General features: G+C 33.1%; 1 protein-coding gene across 2 annotated transcripts; it reads right to left on the reverse strand.

Moving 5' to 3' along the window:
* Positions 1-3,636: 3,636 nt before the first annotated feature.
* Positions 3,637-16,899, reverse strand: LOC106466687 (synaptotagmin-4-like). 2 transcript variants are annotated; one of them, XM_022394757.1, is made up of 4 exons: positions 16,868-16,899; positions 12,441-13,258; positions 8,356-8,488; positions 3,637-5,224 (listed from the first exon to the last, which is right to left on the reverse strand). In XM_022394757.1, exons 2-4 carry the CDS (start codon positions 13,230-13,232, stop codon positions 4,911-4,913), a joined length of 1,239 nt encoding a protein of 412 aa, XP_022250465.1. In that variant the 5' UTR covers positions 13,233-13,258; positions 16,868-16,899; the 3' UTR covers positions 3,637-4,910. The 2 variants fall into 2 exon arrangements, with proteins under 2 accessions (XP_022250465.1, XP_022250464.1); XM_022394756.1 differs by lacking the exon at positions 16,868-16,899 and adding an exon at positions 14,795-15,009.
* Between the last annotated feature and the right edge of the window lie 369 nt (positions 16,900-17,268).

Consider the following 17,268-nt stretch of genomic DNA (forward strand, 5'->3'; position numbering starts at 1 on the left):
ACACGTTAGCGGTGATAGACTAGAGGAAAGACAGCTAGTGAACACCAACGAATGCCAACTCTTGGGATACTATTTTACCAACGAATAGTGGTATTGACCGTCACTTTATAATGCCCTCACGGCAGTGATTGGGATCCGAACCAATGGCCCTCAGATTGATGGTCAAGCGCTCCTAACCACCAGACCAGTTCAATTGGAAAGATACATACTGAAATTGAAGAAAGATAACATTCTCAATGAAAAACACGCCATAAGGAAGTCATCCAAACATTTTTTTTCTTTTTGGTTTTCTTAAATAGCATAAAGAAGGATGTCAGTACAATGAAAATTAAGCACATATTAAAAAACAATTCTAAGTAAGATCTTAACGACATTTTAACTTTTATATTTTAGTATCGATTAAGAAAAACGTTTAGTCTGGAATAATTATTATTTAATAACATGGATTAATTGCGAAGAATGACAAGGTTATTGTTTATAGTTTTATTGTTTAAATCTTCAGACAAAAACTAACTTTCTGAATAAGGCATATTCTTGACGTTAATATGAGCGACATATTTACACCCTAACATTTCGTACGTCATAATTCAATCAGGGATAAATCTAACTAATTTCAAGATGTACCATGAAATTTCGCCAAACCGATCACTTTGGGGACCATATAAATTGACCAGTTTAATTCAGATAATTTTATTTAGATATCAAAGTTTACGTAATTAATTTCTATTTAATTTTTTCATTAAATATATTGATCGTTTGAGCAACAGGTAAGACCTGCCAAAATCCGGATTTGACCGGTTCATGGCAAAATGATCTTATACTGAAGAAAAAACAAATTTTATAAGGGTATTTGATCGGTAGAACCAAGTACATGTGGATGAAAATGAAATTTCAAACAAATCTATTTAATAGATGCTGTAGTTGTGACGTTGTATGTGATTCGTATGCATAGGTTTACAATGGAGAATAAAAAATTTGTCACTTTTACTTGGTTAAGATAAGATTACCACACTTAATTTAATACGGAACTGGTAATTATTTACTTTATTGTTAAAATTTCAGTTTTGTTACTAAACCTAAAATGAATAACTTGTCTGAAATTTAGTATTTACTTTTAGTGGCTCACTGATTAGTTTGAAGTCTTACAACGTTAAAAAACAGCGTTCGATACCCGTTGTGGGTACATCACATTGTGTAGCATTGTGCTTAATAACAAACAATGAAACAATGGATTCTAAATATTTATAATTCAAATTATAGAAATTTTATCTGCGTTTATCTTCAACCTAAGCTGTACTATAACTTCAAACATGGTCTGGTGGTTAGGGTGCTCGAGAGTTCGAATTCCCGTCACTGAACGTGCTCGCCTTTCAGCTGTGGGGGCGTTATAATGCGATGGTCAATCTCATTATTCGTTAGTAAAAGAGTAGCCCAAATGTTGGTGGTGAGGGGTGTTGACTAGCTGCTTTCCACCTAGTCTATAAATGCTATATTAGGGACGATTAGCGCAGATAGCTCTCCAGTAGCGTTGCGCGAAATTAAAAAACTCCAACAAAGAACAAGCATACCCCGTGCAACCAATAATAATGGCTAATACCTAACTCGTGTAGTTGTTGTTTGTACTTTTGCGCAAAGTTACACAATGTGCTATTTGCCTTCTGTCCATTGTGTTGGGTCGAATCCCGGATTTGACGTTGAAAGTCTGTAAACTTAACGCTGATCCTGTGGGGAACCTCGAATAGTTAAGTTAGTGATAATAGACTGTAGTCAGCGTTTAAAATAAACCTACATTTTAGTAAAATATTTAACCTTTCAGGAAGACTACATATATTTCATTGAAAAAAAAAATCCCAAATTAATTGAGTATTTAAAACCATTTAAAAACATAGAGTTATGTTCTTTTTTCATTTTATTTGACAATAATGTCCAAGAATAATTGATTGTTTGTAATTAGGCACAAAGCTACACAATGGGCTATCTGTGCTCTGCCCACCACGGGTATCGAAACCCGGATTCTAGCGTTATAAGCCCGCAGACATACCGCTGTGCCACTGGGGGCAATGATTGATATTGGTGTAGCATAATATAGAATAGAACTCAACGTAAATGTCACAGTATTTTATTTCAGTTTCTTTTCTTAATGTGGTTTACGTTTTTCTTTATTTTCTGAACTTCTTAAACTTTTAACTAACATCTTTTTCTCCTATTGTTGGTTTTTCCCTTTCTTTTCGTTTCTCTTCCTATTATTCTTGTTTATTTTATTTCCTTTTCACTGTTTCTCGCTCTTCCTTTCTTTGCATTGTTTAATGTTTTTCTACCTTTTTATTCTTTTTTTAGTCTATTCTTAGCCTCTGTTCGCTGCTCTTCCCTTTAGCTTCTTTTCATTCCTCTTCACCCCTAACATCCACCCTTTTCGCTTTCTTTCCATTCTTTGCAATGGTATTTATACTTTTTAAATTTCTTTCCGTCTTTTTTATACTCTTTTTTTTCTCTCCATGTTCTCCCGTGATTCATCGGTAAGTTCTTAGACTTACGATGTAAAATTCTGGTTTCGGTTCCCCGCAGATAACTTTGTAATAAATAAACAACTTTTCTTAAACCCCTTTTCGCTGCTTTTCGTTGTTTAGGCACCATAACATCCAACATTAAACCTTCCAGTTCACCACTCTCAGCAAGTCTTGTCTGCATTATTGTTAGTTTCTTTTGACTATGTGTACGTAGGTATCAATTTTTAACTTAATGATACATTGTCTATTATCAACTAAGTTCAAACAGTTCTTATGACTTCATTTCAGTAGTTTTTGATGCTTGTTACAAATTTCAGTAGTTTTTGACGCTTGTTACAAATTTCAGTAGTTTTATGCTTGTTACAAATTTCAGTAGTTTTGACGCTTGTTATAAATTTCAGTAGTTTTGACGCTTGTTATAAATTTCAGTAGTTTTATGCTTGTTACAAATTTCAGTAGTTTGACGCTTGTTACAAATTTCAGTAGTTTTTGACGCTTGTTATAAATTTCAGTAGTTTTTATGCTTGTTACAAATTTCAGTAGTTTTATGCTTGTTAAAAATTTCAGTAGTTTTTATGCTGGTTACAAATTTCAGTAGTTTTTATGCTTGTTACAAATTTCAGTAGTTTTGACGCTTGTTATAAATTTCAGTAGTTTTTGACGCTTGTTACAATACGACTTTGCTTCTGATGTTGTTCAACTTTGGTGAATATAGTGGTTTTATTGTTTACCTTCACATCGAATCTAGTCCCTGTCAATTAAATGGTAACAAACCACTTACTTAAAGTATTTCAGTATACTAGATCCTCGAACCTCTATTTTTACGGTGATCAGGTAGCTGTGTCTTTCCTTTCGAACCTTAGAATACTACAAAGATATTAAATGGAATATATCATGAACGAATAATCTCTGTGTCTATAGGTTTCTGTTATGCTTAATCGTATCATTGATGTTAGCTTGAAACCTACTTGATAATTATCGAACTTAATATAATAAATATTATTTCCTGAAACGATATGAATTCAACATAGAGAGGCTTAGTAACCACTAATAACTCAAATAAACTTCAAATACCAAAATTAGTTTTATAACTTATTATTATATTACATTTTTTGTTTTATATTTTACTAAAAATCATATATCTCAATTCATTATTACTTAATTGTATAATGTCTTCAAAAGAAGTCAGAAACTACATATCAACCTTATAAACTTCTACAATAACCGTACTATTAAACCGTTAATCCTTCTATTTCTTGCAAAAACTCAAACATTCGACAATACACATTTCGTGCTGAAAGCATTTTTCAGATTTATTAGTATTATTTTACATTTATTTATTCGTGTAAGCAAACATTCAAATATGTAAAGGTGGATTAAAGTTAATTATATTAAAATATAGCTTGTTGAGACGAGTGTAACGAATTGTTTATTCAAACTATTTTAAGATATTAATTATTTCAATGATGGGCAAACTCTGCTTAATAGAGAATTGAAGGCACGACTCACAATTTAGTTTAAAGTAATTTAAGGTTGTCAGTTCTAAAATAGTTCATAAACAGTTTTCCTAAGATTCTTCTCTATGTTACTTGATTTAGTAAAAAGAAGAATTAAATTTACACAATTATAAAAAACGTATTTTACTAAGAGTACTGTCCGCCAACAGAACAGCAGTAAGTCTACGGACTTATAACGCTAAAATGCGACTTTGCTATAAAATACACAAACTAAGTAACTGACTAAAAATACTGTAGGAAGACCAAAAGTGACACATCAATTTTTTGTTCTAGGTTTTAAACTTTTTCTTATTGTAACTATATAGAATAACTAAAATATTTACGTTTGTATTTAAATGATCCTATTGAAATGTTCCGTCGTATTCCTGAAAATATGAAGTGGTCAGTCTTCATGCTAAACCTTTAATAGCAGCTTTTGAATAATATACTAATTTATATTCAGTTGTTTTGATTGAAATAGTGTTATCAGCACACTAAATTTTGCTTGTGACGCAATAGGAAATATTTCATATTACTTTTATCACTAGGTTCCAAAGTTAAAGAATATCGGAGGGAGCCCAGAAGGTTGCAGACACCAACTTCACACGTCTTTAAATTTCGAAAATAAATCCTATCAAAGAACAGCAATAATAATCTTTTAGCTTCATCCAAAATTTGACCATATCTTTTCTACTTCTTGCTCCAACGATATACACCAATTCGAAATCCCTGTAGACTCTCACTATAAAATTATCATTGACTTTTCATTGTAATCTTGATTTTGATGTTCTTCAAAATGAATTTAATTTATTGGTCTATGAATGATCCATAATCTTATCCATAAAGCAACCTTTAAAATTGTTCATAAACATATGGAAATCTCGCTAACATATTTGTCCTCAAAAAATTAATATTTGTCCACTTGAATAATATTATGCCATTTCGTCGTTTCTACAGCAGCGGGTGTCATTGCTTCATTCCAGTGAGTTATCCCAAGAGATGTTGAACCTGGTCCAACTAACACCTGCCCTACAACACCATCTCGTGAGTAGATTCGACCGCGCATGAGCAGAAACTGCAACGAATACTGATGCACAAATTCCTCAGGAATATCAAAAATGAAAGGTTGGTTCCACACAGGGTTTGGTCCAGATATGGGTCTAGTTTCCTTGTAAGTTATAGCCTTAATACCCCGGAACAAGTTAATAATTACATAGTACTCTGGAAAAAAAGAGAGAGAGAGAGAGCGAAAAATCAAATCTTATATCACTAAACATGAATGGTTCTGTAATCAACTTCATATCAATAAATGTAAGGAGTCATACCATACTTTAATAATATTTAAATAAAAACAAAACTTAATTAAACTTGTTAATGATGTAATGATATAAGTAAAACCATATAAAGGTTATTGAATAATAACTTTTATGGGAATTTAAACTATTACTATACACAAATACATAAAGATACTATAAAGATACAGTAATAAAAAGTAACCAGATGTCCGGAAAAAAAAATGAGGGATCTATGTACTTGAAGCCTCATTTATAATACTTATACATTTTGTACGTGATACTCTAAAACTAGCTTGGCCTATTTACATAAGTTTCGATACCCGCAGCCGACAGAGAACAAATAGTACATGTGCTTAATAACAAACAAAAAGCATATTTACATCAATATTTGTTTGTATAAAAATATTGTAGCACTTGGAAATTAAGTGTATTTCTTAGGTAGTATAAAAATTATTTTTTGCTTGATACATAGATTTTTCAAAATATAAGTTACTAGTATAAAAGCCCGTCAAAAATGACGAGAAACCAAAAACCTACCAAATTTGAATCCTCTAATATCATTTGTAGCTTTGCCGCCCGTAAACACACATAAGAAAAATATAGGATCTTCTACCTTCGGGAGTAGTTACCCCGGGGACTGTGCGACGTTCCACCAGAGGACGCTACACGCATGTCGACCTCAGCCAATAGGGGGAGGGTAGAGACAATGACGTCACCAGAGACAATTAGGTCATAGTAATACGAAGTGGAACCAGAGGGTGCTGGCACCATGCAATGATGTCATCAGAGAGAGTGCTTTGCTAGGGGCGTGTAAATAAGTGTACAATGCTGAACATATTGTCACTGCAGTGTTATTTCTGTGGGTGAAAAGAACAAAATTCGACACGAAAACAGTCACGAAGTCTCATGCCGGATAAACACCGATATAATCGGAGTTTACTCATCGTATCATCCTTAAAAGAGTTTATATTCAATCTGTACTAAACGTACAATGACTTTCTGAAGCTAAATAATTATTCTAAGCTAATTGTTTGTAAAATATGGTTGTTCTCCATTTATAAACTAAGTTAATGTGTGTGTGTTGACAATATTGTAAATATTATGTTTATTATTGTTGTGGACAAAGCTGAACATGTCACAATGAGTCAGAGTGAAATGTTTCCATGGTTTTAATGACCAACAAATGGTAATGAAAAGAACGACTATATGCTGCATAGTGTCCTATGGAAGTATAGAAACAACCCTTAGTAACATTGCACACCTTTGTAAAATACATGTAATACAGATATATATATATATATATATATAATTGAAAATAAAAACGTAAGTTGTGATATTCAAATAATGGATAACAGCAGATTTGTTAAAATCCTATGGACAGTAAGATTGTCGTTAAAATAATGGTTTTAACATAATTAACTCTACGCATTGATGACGTGGTCATATGTTGAAGTAGATTGTCCACCCTTGTAAAACTCGTGTAAGATAAAACTATAAAGCAACATGTGTAAATGTGTTATTTTGCCAAGTTATATGGATATCCTATAGTCAAACTAGTGTAAAAGTAAATTTTAAATCATTGTATGATATTTAAATAAGCACCCTTTTTTATGACGATTTAGATGTAAATGGTCAGGAAATGTAATTAAATATAAAACTAATGAATTAGTGTTAAGCTCAAACTAGTGAAACAGTAAATTTTAACTCTTTAAATAAACGTGTTTTTCTGGGTGATTTACATATAAATTGTAAGGAAATGTAATTAAATTTAGAATTGATAAATTAAAGTTTTAAACCTAACCACGTTGAGACACCTTGATACATGTCATAAGCGTCATTATTTCTGATGTCGCGGCCGCCCGTCTTGGTGGCCTAGCAACACACCCTCTCTGTTGACATCATTGCAAGGCGCCAGTGCTCTCTGGTTCCACTTTGTGGAACTCTGACCTAATTTTCTCTGGTGACATTATTGTTTCTACCCTCCCTCTATTGCCTAAGGTCGACACCAGTGTAGCTTCCTCTTGTTGTGTGTTGCTCCGGTCCCTGGATTAACTACTTTTGGGGAAACCAAAAGCCTACCATGAGCTATATCTCCTTTACCTTAAGAGTGTCTCTTCTCAATATCAATCCTTGTCCCAGCATTCATTGATCACAGTTATTTTCTTATCAAATCAGTTGCATTATTGCAATAGTTCTCTTAAAACCACATTTCTTGTAAATACTCTATCACCGTTCAAAAACTTCTCTTCATAACAAACGGCAAATTGGTGCTAAATAAATACTTGGTATAAAAACTACTTCCTTGGCAGAAAAGTGCCGAAATGTAGAAGTTATTTACGCTTATGTTAGCGATTGAATTCAACTAAAGTGGGAACGGGCAATCAAAAAAGGAAGAATTATATGAGAAAAAGTGGAATTGGACTCGTGTGACTCACGAAATTCGGAGAGATCGAGGATGACCGACGGACACTTGGCTTTTATGATTATGATATCCGGTAAATTGAAAAATTGTAGGTTTAGTATTTACTCTGTTTTAAACTGTACATCTTTAGAACCATTTGTTGAGTTTTACTTGAAATATAAAACTGGCTCATCTCAATATCAAGAATGTTTTTTTATTCAAAAAGATTTAGTATTTTTTTCAATATACGATAAATTTCGATAACTGAAATGTTTACGGAAAATTTACCAATTTAGTATAATTTTGAGAAAAATAATTTTATATAAATATAAAAAGATGGCGTTGTAAATAAAATATTTTCCAGTTTGAAAATACAAATATTTATCAAACGATATATCGACAAAAATAATCTCGTTGTCTAGTACTTTACTTTCCATGTCTGGTTGTTTAAGTGATTGTTGCCTGATGGAAACAGAGACTTAGTACTAATTTATGCATAATACATACTGCCAACAGATGAAGCACTTTTCTTGTTTTATTTCAGTTTTTATTCCATTTAAAACAATACAGTCAAGTAATGTACATTAATTTTATTGGCGCTAAATACAAAGTGACCAACTAAACTGTCTATTTTACAGGAAGTTAAACATATCTACCTGATTGTGTTATGGAAACAGCTGTTTGTCGTCTTAAATTGTTTGCTTTCCGGACCATTACTTTAAGTCTATTGGCCTCGGATTGATATTGTAGCGTGATGAAAAGGAAACCGAGGTCTGCTACTGAAAGTGTCTGAAAACAATTGAAATTGATCTTTGAATGTTTGCGTTACAGGAAAAGAAAACAAAAAAATATAATATTTATAGTCACATAAGTAAATATTTGGTACACATAGATCGATGGTTTATGACCATGACTTATACATATATATATACATCTAGAAATGTTTTTAAAAAAGTTCGTCTGTATATTCATTGAAAACATTGCATATTTAAAACAATGATGAAACAACTCTATATCAGTGACGATATAAATTGCTTTAACATTTCACAGTACTCACTGAATCATAGCACAGGAAACCAAATTTACAAATGAAAAATACACTTTCAGACCTTCTGTTCAACATAAAAAGATATGACACCTTCTGAAAAATCTTTGTAGCGTTAAAAAAAAATGTTCTGGAAATATGAAAGGTAAAAGCAGACACCCCCCCCCCCATTGGCAGAACGATATGTCTGCAGACTTACAACGCTAGAAACCGGGTTTCGATACCCATGGGGGCAGAGCACAGATAGCCCATTGGGTAGCTTTGTGCTTAACTACAAACAAACAAGGTAAAAGTACTTTAATTCTTTGCTATCGTCAGGACTCATGCGGAACTAAACATCTAAAATATTCCTCAATCCCAGATTTTTGTAGCGCAAGTAGATTTATGGTAAACAATGTTGTCTGTGATAAAAACTCCAGTTTTTTGGTTTTTTCCTGATGTTCTTGGTTTCTTTTGATCGTAATGCTGATATAATAATGGTTGAACAGATTTCTCTGAATATAGTACTTTATGACATTTATTTTATTCTTTTTTTGTTTCTCTGTTGTTAAACACAACACAACACGATGCCCTATCTAAGTACTGTACAGTGGATATTGAAACACGATTTTTAACATTTTAAGCATTCGGACTTACCGCTGATTTATCATTTAAACGGCGATAAATCCATCATTATGGCTAGTATGCAAATATAAATGTAATCATTTTTCGCTGGCTTTTGAAATAGGCGTACACCCCATAACAACTTTATTGTATTGTTGCGTATCTGCTTGTTTGTTAATTTCCGGTATAAATTATTTCCGAGGAACTTCAGCTATACAAGTTCTTTCTTAATTAAAACTAGTTTATTCTTTCTCGATACAGCTTTGTAATACACAAAATTTCCACAGTCACTTTAAACTTAACAACCTTTATAACACACGCTATAAATCACAGTGATTCACACACTTTACTTACGGTGCCTACTGTTCGCTTGACTCAATTACCTAACTCTTCAATCTATCTCTTCCATCTATTTATATCTCTTCAATCGCGCTGGTTTTCTCGCCAGGCTTATATACTAAAAAAGACGGCGCCTCGAACAAACTAGAGTTGCCAAGAAAATTCATGATCCTTCCAGAAACTCCAGTGCGTATGCTCCCAGCGTCGCGTGACTTCCGCGGTCGTAAGAGTATCAAATGGCTTATATAAATAGGGTTCCAACCAATGTGGGGTTTGTTGTATCCCAGCCGGCCTGAGAGCTCTGTACTGAGCGAAATGCGTCGTCGGCAACAAATATGACAAATATAATGTGGTATGAATACTGTTATTATAAAATATTCTAATTCTCAAACTCCTTAAGGGACTAAATTAAAAATGTAATGTTTAAAAACGTAACATGTCTAATACTAATGTCTTATGACAAATATAATTATAATCATTCTTCGCCGGCTTGTAAAATACGTGTATATTCCATAACAATCGTTATTCACAAAATCCTATTAGCACTGAGTAAGGTACAATGTCTTGCAAAGGTATTCACCTCCTTGCAAAGTTCCACATTTTGTTGCCGTCTGAGCTTGCAATTATGAAACTTTCCAAGGGGACGTTATGCTTAGAAGATACACAATCTACTCCAAACTGAGAAAGCTAAAAAAACGCTGATGTTATGTAAGCAAGTTAAATTTTCAGAGAAAATTAGAATATTCCCAATTGCATAAGTATTCAACCCCTTTGCTACGACAACCCTAAATCAGTTCAGGTGCAAAAGATTAGTTTGAAATGGCACAAATTAGTGTAATGGTGTCTGTCTGTTTGCAATCAAAATGGTTTAACTTGATTTCAGAGTAAATGCATCTGTTCAAGTCACAACTTACAGAGCGCTACGACAAACAAACCACGAAGACCAAAGAGTTTTACAAACAAATCAGGGATAAAGTGGTAGAGAAGCACAGATCAGGAGAAGATTACAAGAAAATTTCAAAGTCGCTGATTATCCCTTTCAGTATGGTGAAGTCTATCATTAAAAACTGGAATGTGCTTCATACCAACCAGTCACTATCCATATCAGGCCACTCTTCCAAACTAAGCATACATCGACAGTATCCATGCCCCTACACAAAGCTAGCCTATATGTGGCAAGAAAGAAGCCATTATTAAAAAATAATCATCTTAAATCTCATATAGAGTCTGCGACAAAGCATGTAAATTATACTGCAAACTTATAGTAAAAGGTTTTTTGGTCAGACGAGACCAAAATTGAGCGTTTTGGTTTAATTAAAAGCATTACGTCTGGCGCAAGCCCAACATAGCACATCACTCAGTCAACACCAACGCACCTGTCAAGCATGGTGATGGCAGCATCATGTTTAGGGACGCTTCTCATCAGCAGGGACTGGGAAGCTTCTCAGGACTGAGGAGAAGATGGATGGTGCAAAGTACAGGTGAATCCTAGAGGAAAACCTGTTTAGTTAGCCAAGAATCTAAAACTAGTCGAAAATTCACATTTCAGCAGGATAATGACCCGAAGCACAAGACCAAAGCCACACTGGAGTGGTTTCAGAAAAAGAAAGTGAAAGTCCTGGAGTGGCCCAGTCAAAGTCTGACTTGAATTCAATAGAAAATTTATGGATAAACTTTAAAATTGCAGTCCATCAACGATCTCCAACGAACTTGTCAGAATTGGAGCAATTTTGTCAGGAAGAATGGGCAAATATTACACCATCCCATTGAGAAAAACTGTTTGAGGCCTATCCCAAAAGACTCACAGCAATAATTGTTGTCAAAGATGCTTCCACAAGTACTGATATAGGGGGCTGAATACTTATGCAATCAGCAAATTTCGATTTATATATTTTTCTTTGCAGGTTTTGTTTACATTCAACATCCTTCACACATAAGAGTTTTAAGTTTGATCATTGGAGTTTTAAATAAAAACAAGTTCATTAAAAATATTGTTTATATTATTTATATTTCATCAAAATGTGACATTATTGGTAAGGGGTGAATACTTTTGCAAGGTATTGTATATCAGTCGAATAAGTCATGTAAACATTGAAACTTTATTAACATTTTTGAAAATACTTCAGAAGCAAGAATGTTTTGTAATTGATACATTTCTAATTGCCACTGTCCAGAGAAATTATGACGAAATCTAACATAAAAAATATTAATGTGAAAACCCTAAACAAGTAAAAATAATAAATTAATTGATTTTGTATTTTGACTTATTATTTTGACTAATTATTGAATTGTCGCATAAATATTTAATTGCTATTATTGAGCTGTCATTGTACAAAGTGGCTAGTGACTCAACGGTAAATCTGGGGGCTCACAATGTTAAAAACCGAGTTTCAATACTCGTGGTGGGCATAGCACAGATAACCCATTGAGCTGCTTTACGCTTAACAACAAACAACCTCTGTATACAACTTTATTAAAATTAGAAAAACTAATACTTTGATTTTTTTCTACTCCTAAGACTCTTTAACAGTTGTTCTATATTCTATAATCGAAGTTACAAATAAAGTTTATCATCATTACAAAAAAAAATCAAATAGTTGAATTATTAATTAATATATACTTCTGATATCCTTATCACAAAAATATAATAAAGTTACAAGCCTTACAAAGAAGACCTTATAATTTAATTATTACAAGGTGCATTTGACGTATTACCCTGGGTTCTATTGTTAATAAATCCAAATACATATTTACCGATCGTGATGTCTTGGGTGGCAGTATTTCTCCTGAAAGTATTTGATAAACGTTTGGTGTCAGCTCTAGTCTCGACAAGTTAAGCCAGAAGTCACCAATTCTTCTATTTTTCGGAAAATGAGAGTGCTTAATGTACACGGAGAGTCTCAATATAAATTGTTGTAGTTCCTCCAGAGTATAATATTCGAAAGTAAAGTTTTCTTCGAATTCTGGATTCAGAGATTTTTTGGATACCGGAGTGTTACGTGAGATTTTTTTGTGACCAAACAACGATACTTTCACGTATGAGGAACAGTTTTTACGATACCTCAATGGGAGATTCGTGACACGAATTACGTGAATTGTTAAAGACTTTTTGCTTGACACATAAACTAGACCAAATTCAATAACTGGAGCTTTCTTAATAGAGATTTGTTCACACCTTAAACTATCCTCAGTATCTTCTCTCGAACTATCCAAATCGTCAGCTGCTGAATGAGATAAACCAGCTTTTACATCCTGATGCTCTGTTTCGCAATCTGTGTCTGAAAATGAGCTGTCATAGTAGTTTTGAGTTTTGAGGTGTTCTAAGTGAAGAAAACTAGGCTGTGGTGGCGGTTGACACTTTAAAGTTGGATCATCTGCATACATATTTTGGTTGACAGCGATAGTTTTTGGTATTCCTTTGCTTTCCAATAGAACCTTACAGGAGTCTTGAATATTAGCAGAACTTTGTTTTTGTTTCTTCAAAGTGTAAAAACGCCAATACAGAAAGATCACTAAAACAGCGAGAAAGCCGGATACTGCAGACATAACAACGAACAATATTTTTGTCCAGTCTGTATTAAAACAAAGAAATATTAATGTTTATGATTAAAATGTATATTTTGTACTAACATAATATAATACGTGTTTGTTTATTTTAACTAAGGATTCTGACAGTCTCTCGGTTTCACAATTAAAGAAACTCCTGTACACAAACTCTCTAATTAACTAAATGTTCTTCGTCATTAATAGTAAATTAATAGGATTAACCTAGATCATTTCAGTTTTTAATGACGAGAAACACTTATATTAATCTAAAATATTAGCGAAAGGAAAATAGATAAATACTTAACACTATACGTTTACTAAGTGAAAGATTACTGATGTATTTTCTCTAATGAATTGAGTTTTAGTTTTAAATTTACGTTTTCTTTACTCCTAAAAAACGTTTTAATTAGAGCATCATAGTAATGGAACCATTGCGTTTCCACGAACTTCAGTAAAAATAAATGTTTTCTGTAAAAAGAAACATAAGCTCAGAAAACTATCTATATGAATAATACGCTTTCATTTGTCTGTCCGGAACTTTTTTCGCAAATTCCTCGATCAAACACTACACATCTCATATCGTTAGAAAATCCTTTGTCCGAGGAGTCCGGATTGCATATTGCGTTTTTCATTCAGAATTACCTTACCTGCTTTTTGCTTAGTCAAACTTTTCAATGCAACTATTATGGTACACGATGGCACAATGCCGTTGTCATCACGTAACAACTGGCTTCGATTTCAACTTTACTTTTTTTATTTGCTAAGTATTTCAAAGAAACGACACTTAACCCGCGTGTCATTTCCTTAAAAATTAACATTACACTAAATACAATTTCTATGGGCTTTCTCGACAATTTAGGTCTAAAATACACATGCGCAGTTTGTTCAAAATCATATGCTTATCACTTTCTGAATACGCATTCAGACGTTTCTGCATATTCAGCTAACTTTCCTTTCATTATAACTTTACATTCACTTTACTTTTCAACGATTTAGCTTCGGTTCATTTCACAGACTGCTATAAACACCTTTTGGCTATTTTTTCTTTACTACGTGTTTTATTATTCGTTTTTGTGAGTTTCTTTGTTTCAACTCCAATATTCATAACTGTTTTACAATCTGTACCATATTATAAGTATAATCACTTTACTTTACGTATAGTTTTATTAAATATAATTAGATACATGTAGTTTTATTAAATACGTGAATTTGTTTGTCTGACTGCGTATATATATTTTTTTTCAAATAGACCAAAAATTTATCGATGTAAGACATAATGACTGAAAAAGGCGTACCTTAAATGGCGTGCGTGAAAATGATACAATAAGGAAAATTCAAGCGAAGGGCATGAAAACTCCCGCAAATGTTTTGTATTTCGTGGCTGGTGTATGTGTATATATATATGCTGTGTCCTGCATATCTCTCAAATGACGCGAGACCCACGCAAGCAATGATTTCTCTAATATGAAATCGCACAGTTAATCAGCTCAGTCCTATAAAATTATATGATAAAATAAGTTAAAAGTGAAATCTTACCTCCAATTTCATTTCATAAAACTTACCATTTATTTCCCACATTTTGTAGTCATAATTCACACAATTCTTACGTTGTACAACACAGTAAACACATTCAGAGGTCTGAGTGAAGTGATTATGAGTCCGGATACGGTATGACATATATCAACACACTACTCATGAAAAAATAACAGGACCTGATGACTACTTAACTGCTCTAAAACACAATCCCGATAACAAGAAACTTGTACACTTTACTATGTACGAAGATTACTGGAGACATTACATCGGCTAACATACCCAGAACTTCCTTCCCCTTTGGTATCTGCGTCATACGGATATGAGTCGTTCTGTGATTACAGTTCCTTTTCATCGTAGTTGTAATGCTTCATAAAACGTTGTTGTAAAGATAGAGTTGTGCAACGTTTTCTCAAGTCAGGGACATGCAAAAAAATTATACTTACAAGTACGTATGGGCTAGTGTAAATCACAACTTGTATGTCATAACAAGGTAATGTGTTACATCTGGCTAGTGTAAATCACAACTTGTATGTCATAACAAGGTAATGTGTTACATCTGGCTAGTGTAAATCACAACTTGTATGTCATAACAAGGTAATGTGTTACATCTGGCTAGTGTAAATCACAACTTGTATGTCATAACAAGGTAAAGTGTTACATCTGGCTAGTGTAAATCACAACTTGTATGTCATAACAAGGTAATGTGTTACACCTGGCTAGTGTACATCACAACTTGTATGTCATAACAAGGTAAAGTGTTACACCTGGCTAATGTAAATCACAACTTGTATGTCATAACAAGGTAATGTGTTACATCTGGCTAGTGTAAATCACAACTTGTATGTCATAACAAGGTAAAGTGTTACACCTGGCTAATGTAAATCACAACTTGTATGTCATAACAAGGTAATGTGCTACACTTGGCTGATAATCTCGGCAGACTCCAACATTGATTCACTATGAAAAAATAGATGTATGCGTTTTCATACCCTCGAATTATCCAAACGGAAGTTATTTCCTTTCCAAAGTATATCATTCATGAATTAATAATTTCCTAAAACATACCAACAGCTAAATGTTACACCTAGTCACTCATATATTCTTGGAAACAAGTTTCAAACATATTAGTTGTATTAAAGTCATGTAGATGCTCAGTTCTACATCTGTATAGCATAGAGGTTAAACTAACTTCCACATTATTGTTCTCAATTAATCCGTCGATGCTCATAACAGAAAAAAAAATGTAAGATTCCTAAGAGTATCGTCCAATTCAAATATTAAGATACAAGGCTTGTAATCAACCTTTCTCCTCAGGGTTTTCTGAACAAAGGTGGTAATTCCTGAAACCGGTTTAAATTAGAGGAGTGTAATACGAAAAAAGTCAAGTCTTTAATATTTTTACAGTCTTCAAAGTCCAATTAGACCACAGAAAGAGGCCTATATTTTTATTTTGATGTCTACCTTACACGTTATTCGAAAGGTCACTATCTACACATTATCATAACAGATGATAACTACTGAATTATGGTACCAGTCTGGGACGTAATATGTTCAAGCTATGTACCCTTATACAAAAGTTCACATTCTTTCCAGGTTATCGTATAGATTGGTGCTTGATGACCCTTAGCAACCACCTTAATTTTACCATACATCATAAGTGGCATAATTACTCAGTAAAACTAAATAGTATATTGAGTGACGTGCAGTCAGTTGCTGCATATGTGATAATAACCTTCTCAATGAATGTAGCTTATTATGAGACGTTTTTAGAGTCAACATGTATACGTAATTGCCATTAACTTCTGATCAGATAATTTAGAATATAAGTACACATATTAAGTATTTTAATCAACACGCCGTGATAAAAGTTTTATTTGTTTAGGCCGATATCCAAGTATGAACTATCACATTGTGGTTCGTCCTAAATCCATAAACTCTGGGCTAACAATGTGAAATCATTTTTTAATATTTAAAAAATGAGGCTATGAGAAACTAAAATTAGTTATAATATATATAAAACCAATACTGTTAAAGAAAGAATAGGGCATAGCTAACTTAATTGTGTTGCTAGAAAATAAATAGTACCCACTACTCCTCACCGGCGTGCTGTCAAATCTCATCCCTATAGGACATATGCGCATGCGTCATACATGGACAATAAGTCTGCCAAATCTCATCCCTCTAAAATTATGTGTCCTATACCAAATATTTTATATACTATTAGTGCTATTTCTTTCCTTATTATAGAAACTTGGTATTGTTGCTAGTTCTAAACATTTTAGTGTCAACTTTTACCCGGCAAATTCCATGTAATTGTATAAAAACGTATGAATGAAACTAAAGGAGAATTTAGTAATATGCCAAAATCCCTATATGTGTAATATCATGTACCAACGAGACCTTTCGCTAAATACCTAATAGAGCTCATCTGGCCTGAACATGATCCAGAACAACAGATAACTGAAGCAAAGGGAGACTAGCCAACTTCTGTGAACACCTT

Source organism: Limulus polyphemus, unplaced genomic scaffold (assembly GCF_000517525.1).
Source record: "Limulus polyphemus unplaced genomic scaffold, Limulus_polyphemus-2.1.2 Scaffold2345, whole genome shotgun sequence".
Classification (NCBI taxonomy): Eukaryota; Metazoa; Arthropoda; class Merostomata; order Xiphosura; family Limulidae; genus Limulus; species Limulus polyphemus.

Coding starts and splice junctions, on each gene's coding strand:
- LOC106466687 (XM_022394756.1), bottom strand. CDS start 14,909: ATGTCATACCGTATCCGGACTCATAATCACTTCACTCAGACCTCTGAA. Junction 13,259..14,794: donor CAAAATGTGGGAAATAAATG/GTAAGTTTTATG, acceptor GTTTTAATACAG/ACTGGACAAAAATATTGTTC. Junction 8,489..12,440: donor CACCCAAGACATCACGATCG/GTAAATATGTAT, acceptor AATTGTTTTCAG/ACACTTTCAGTAGCAGACCT.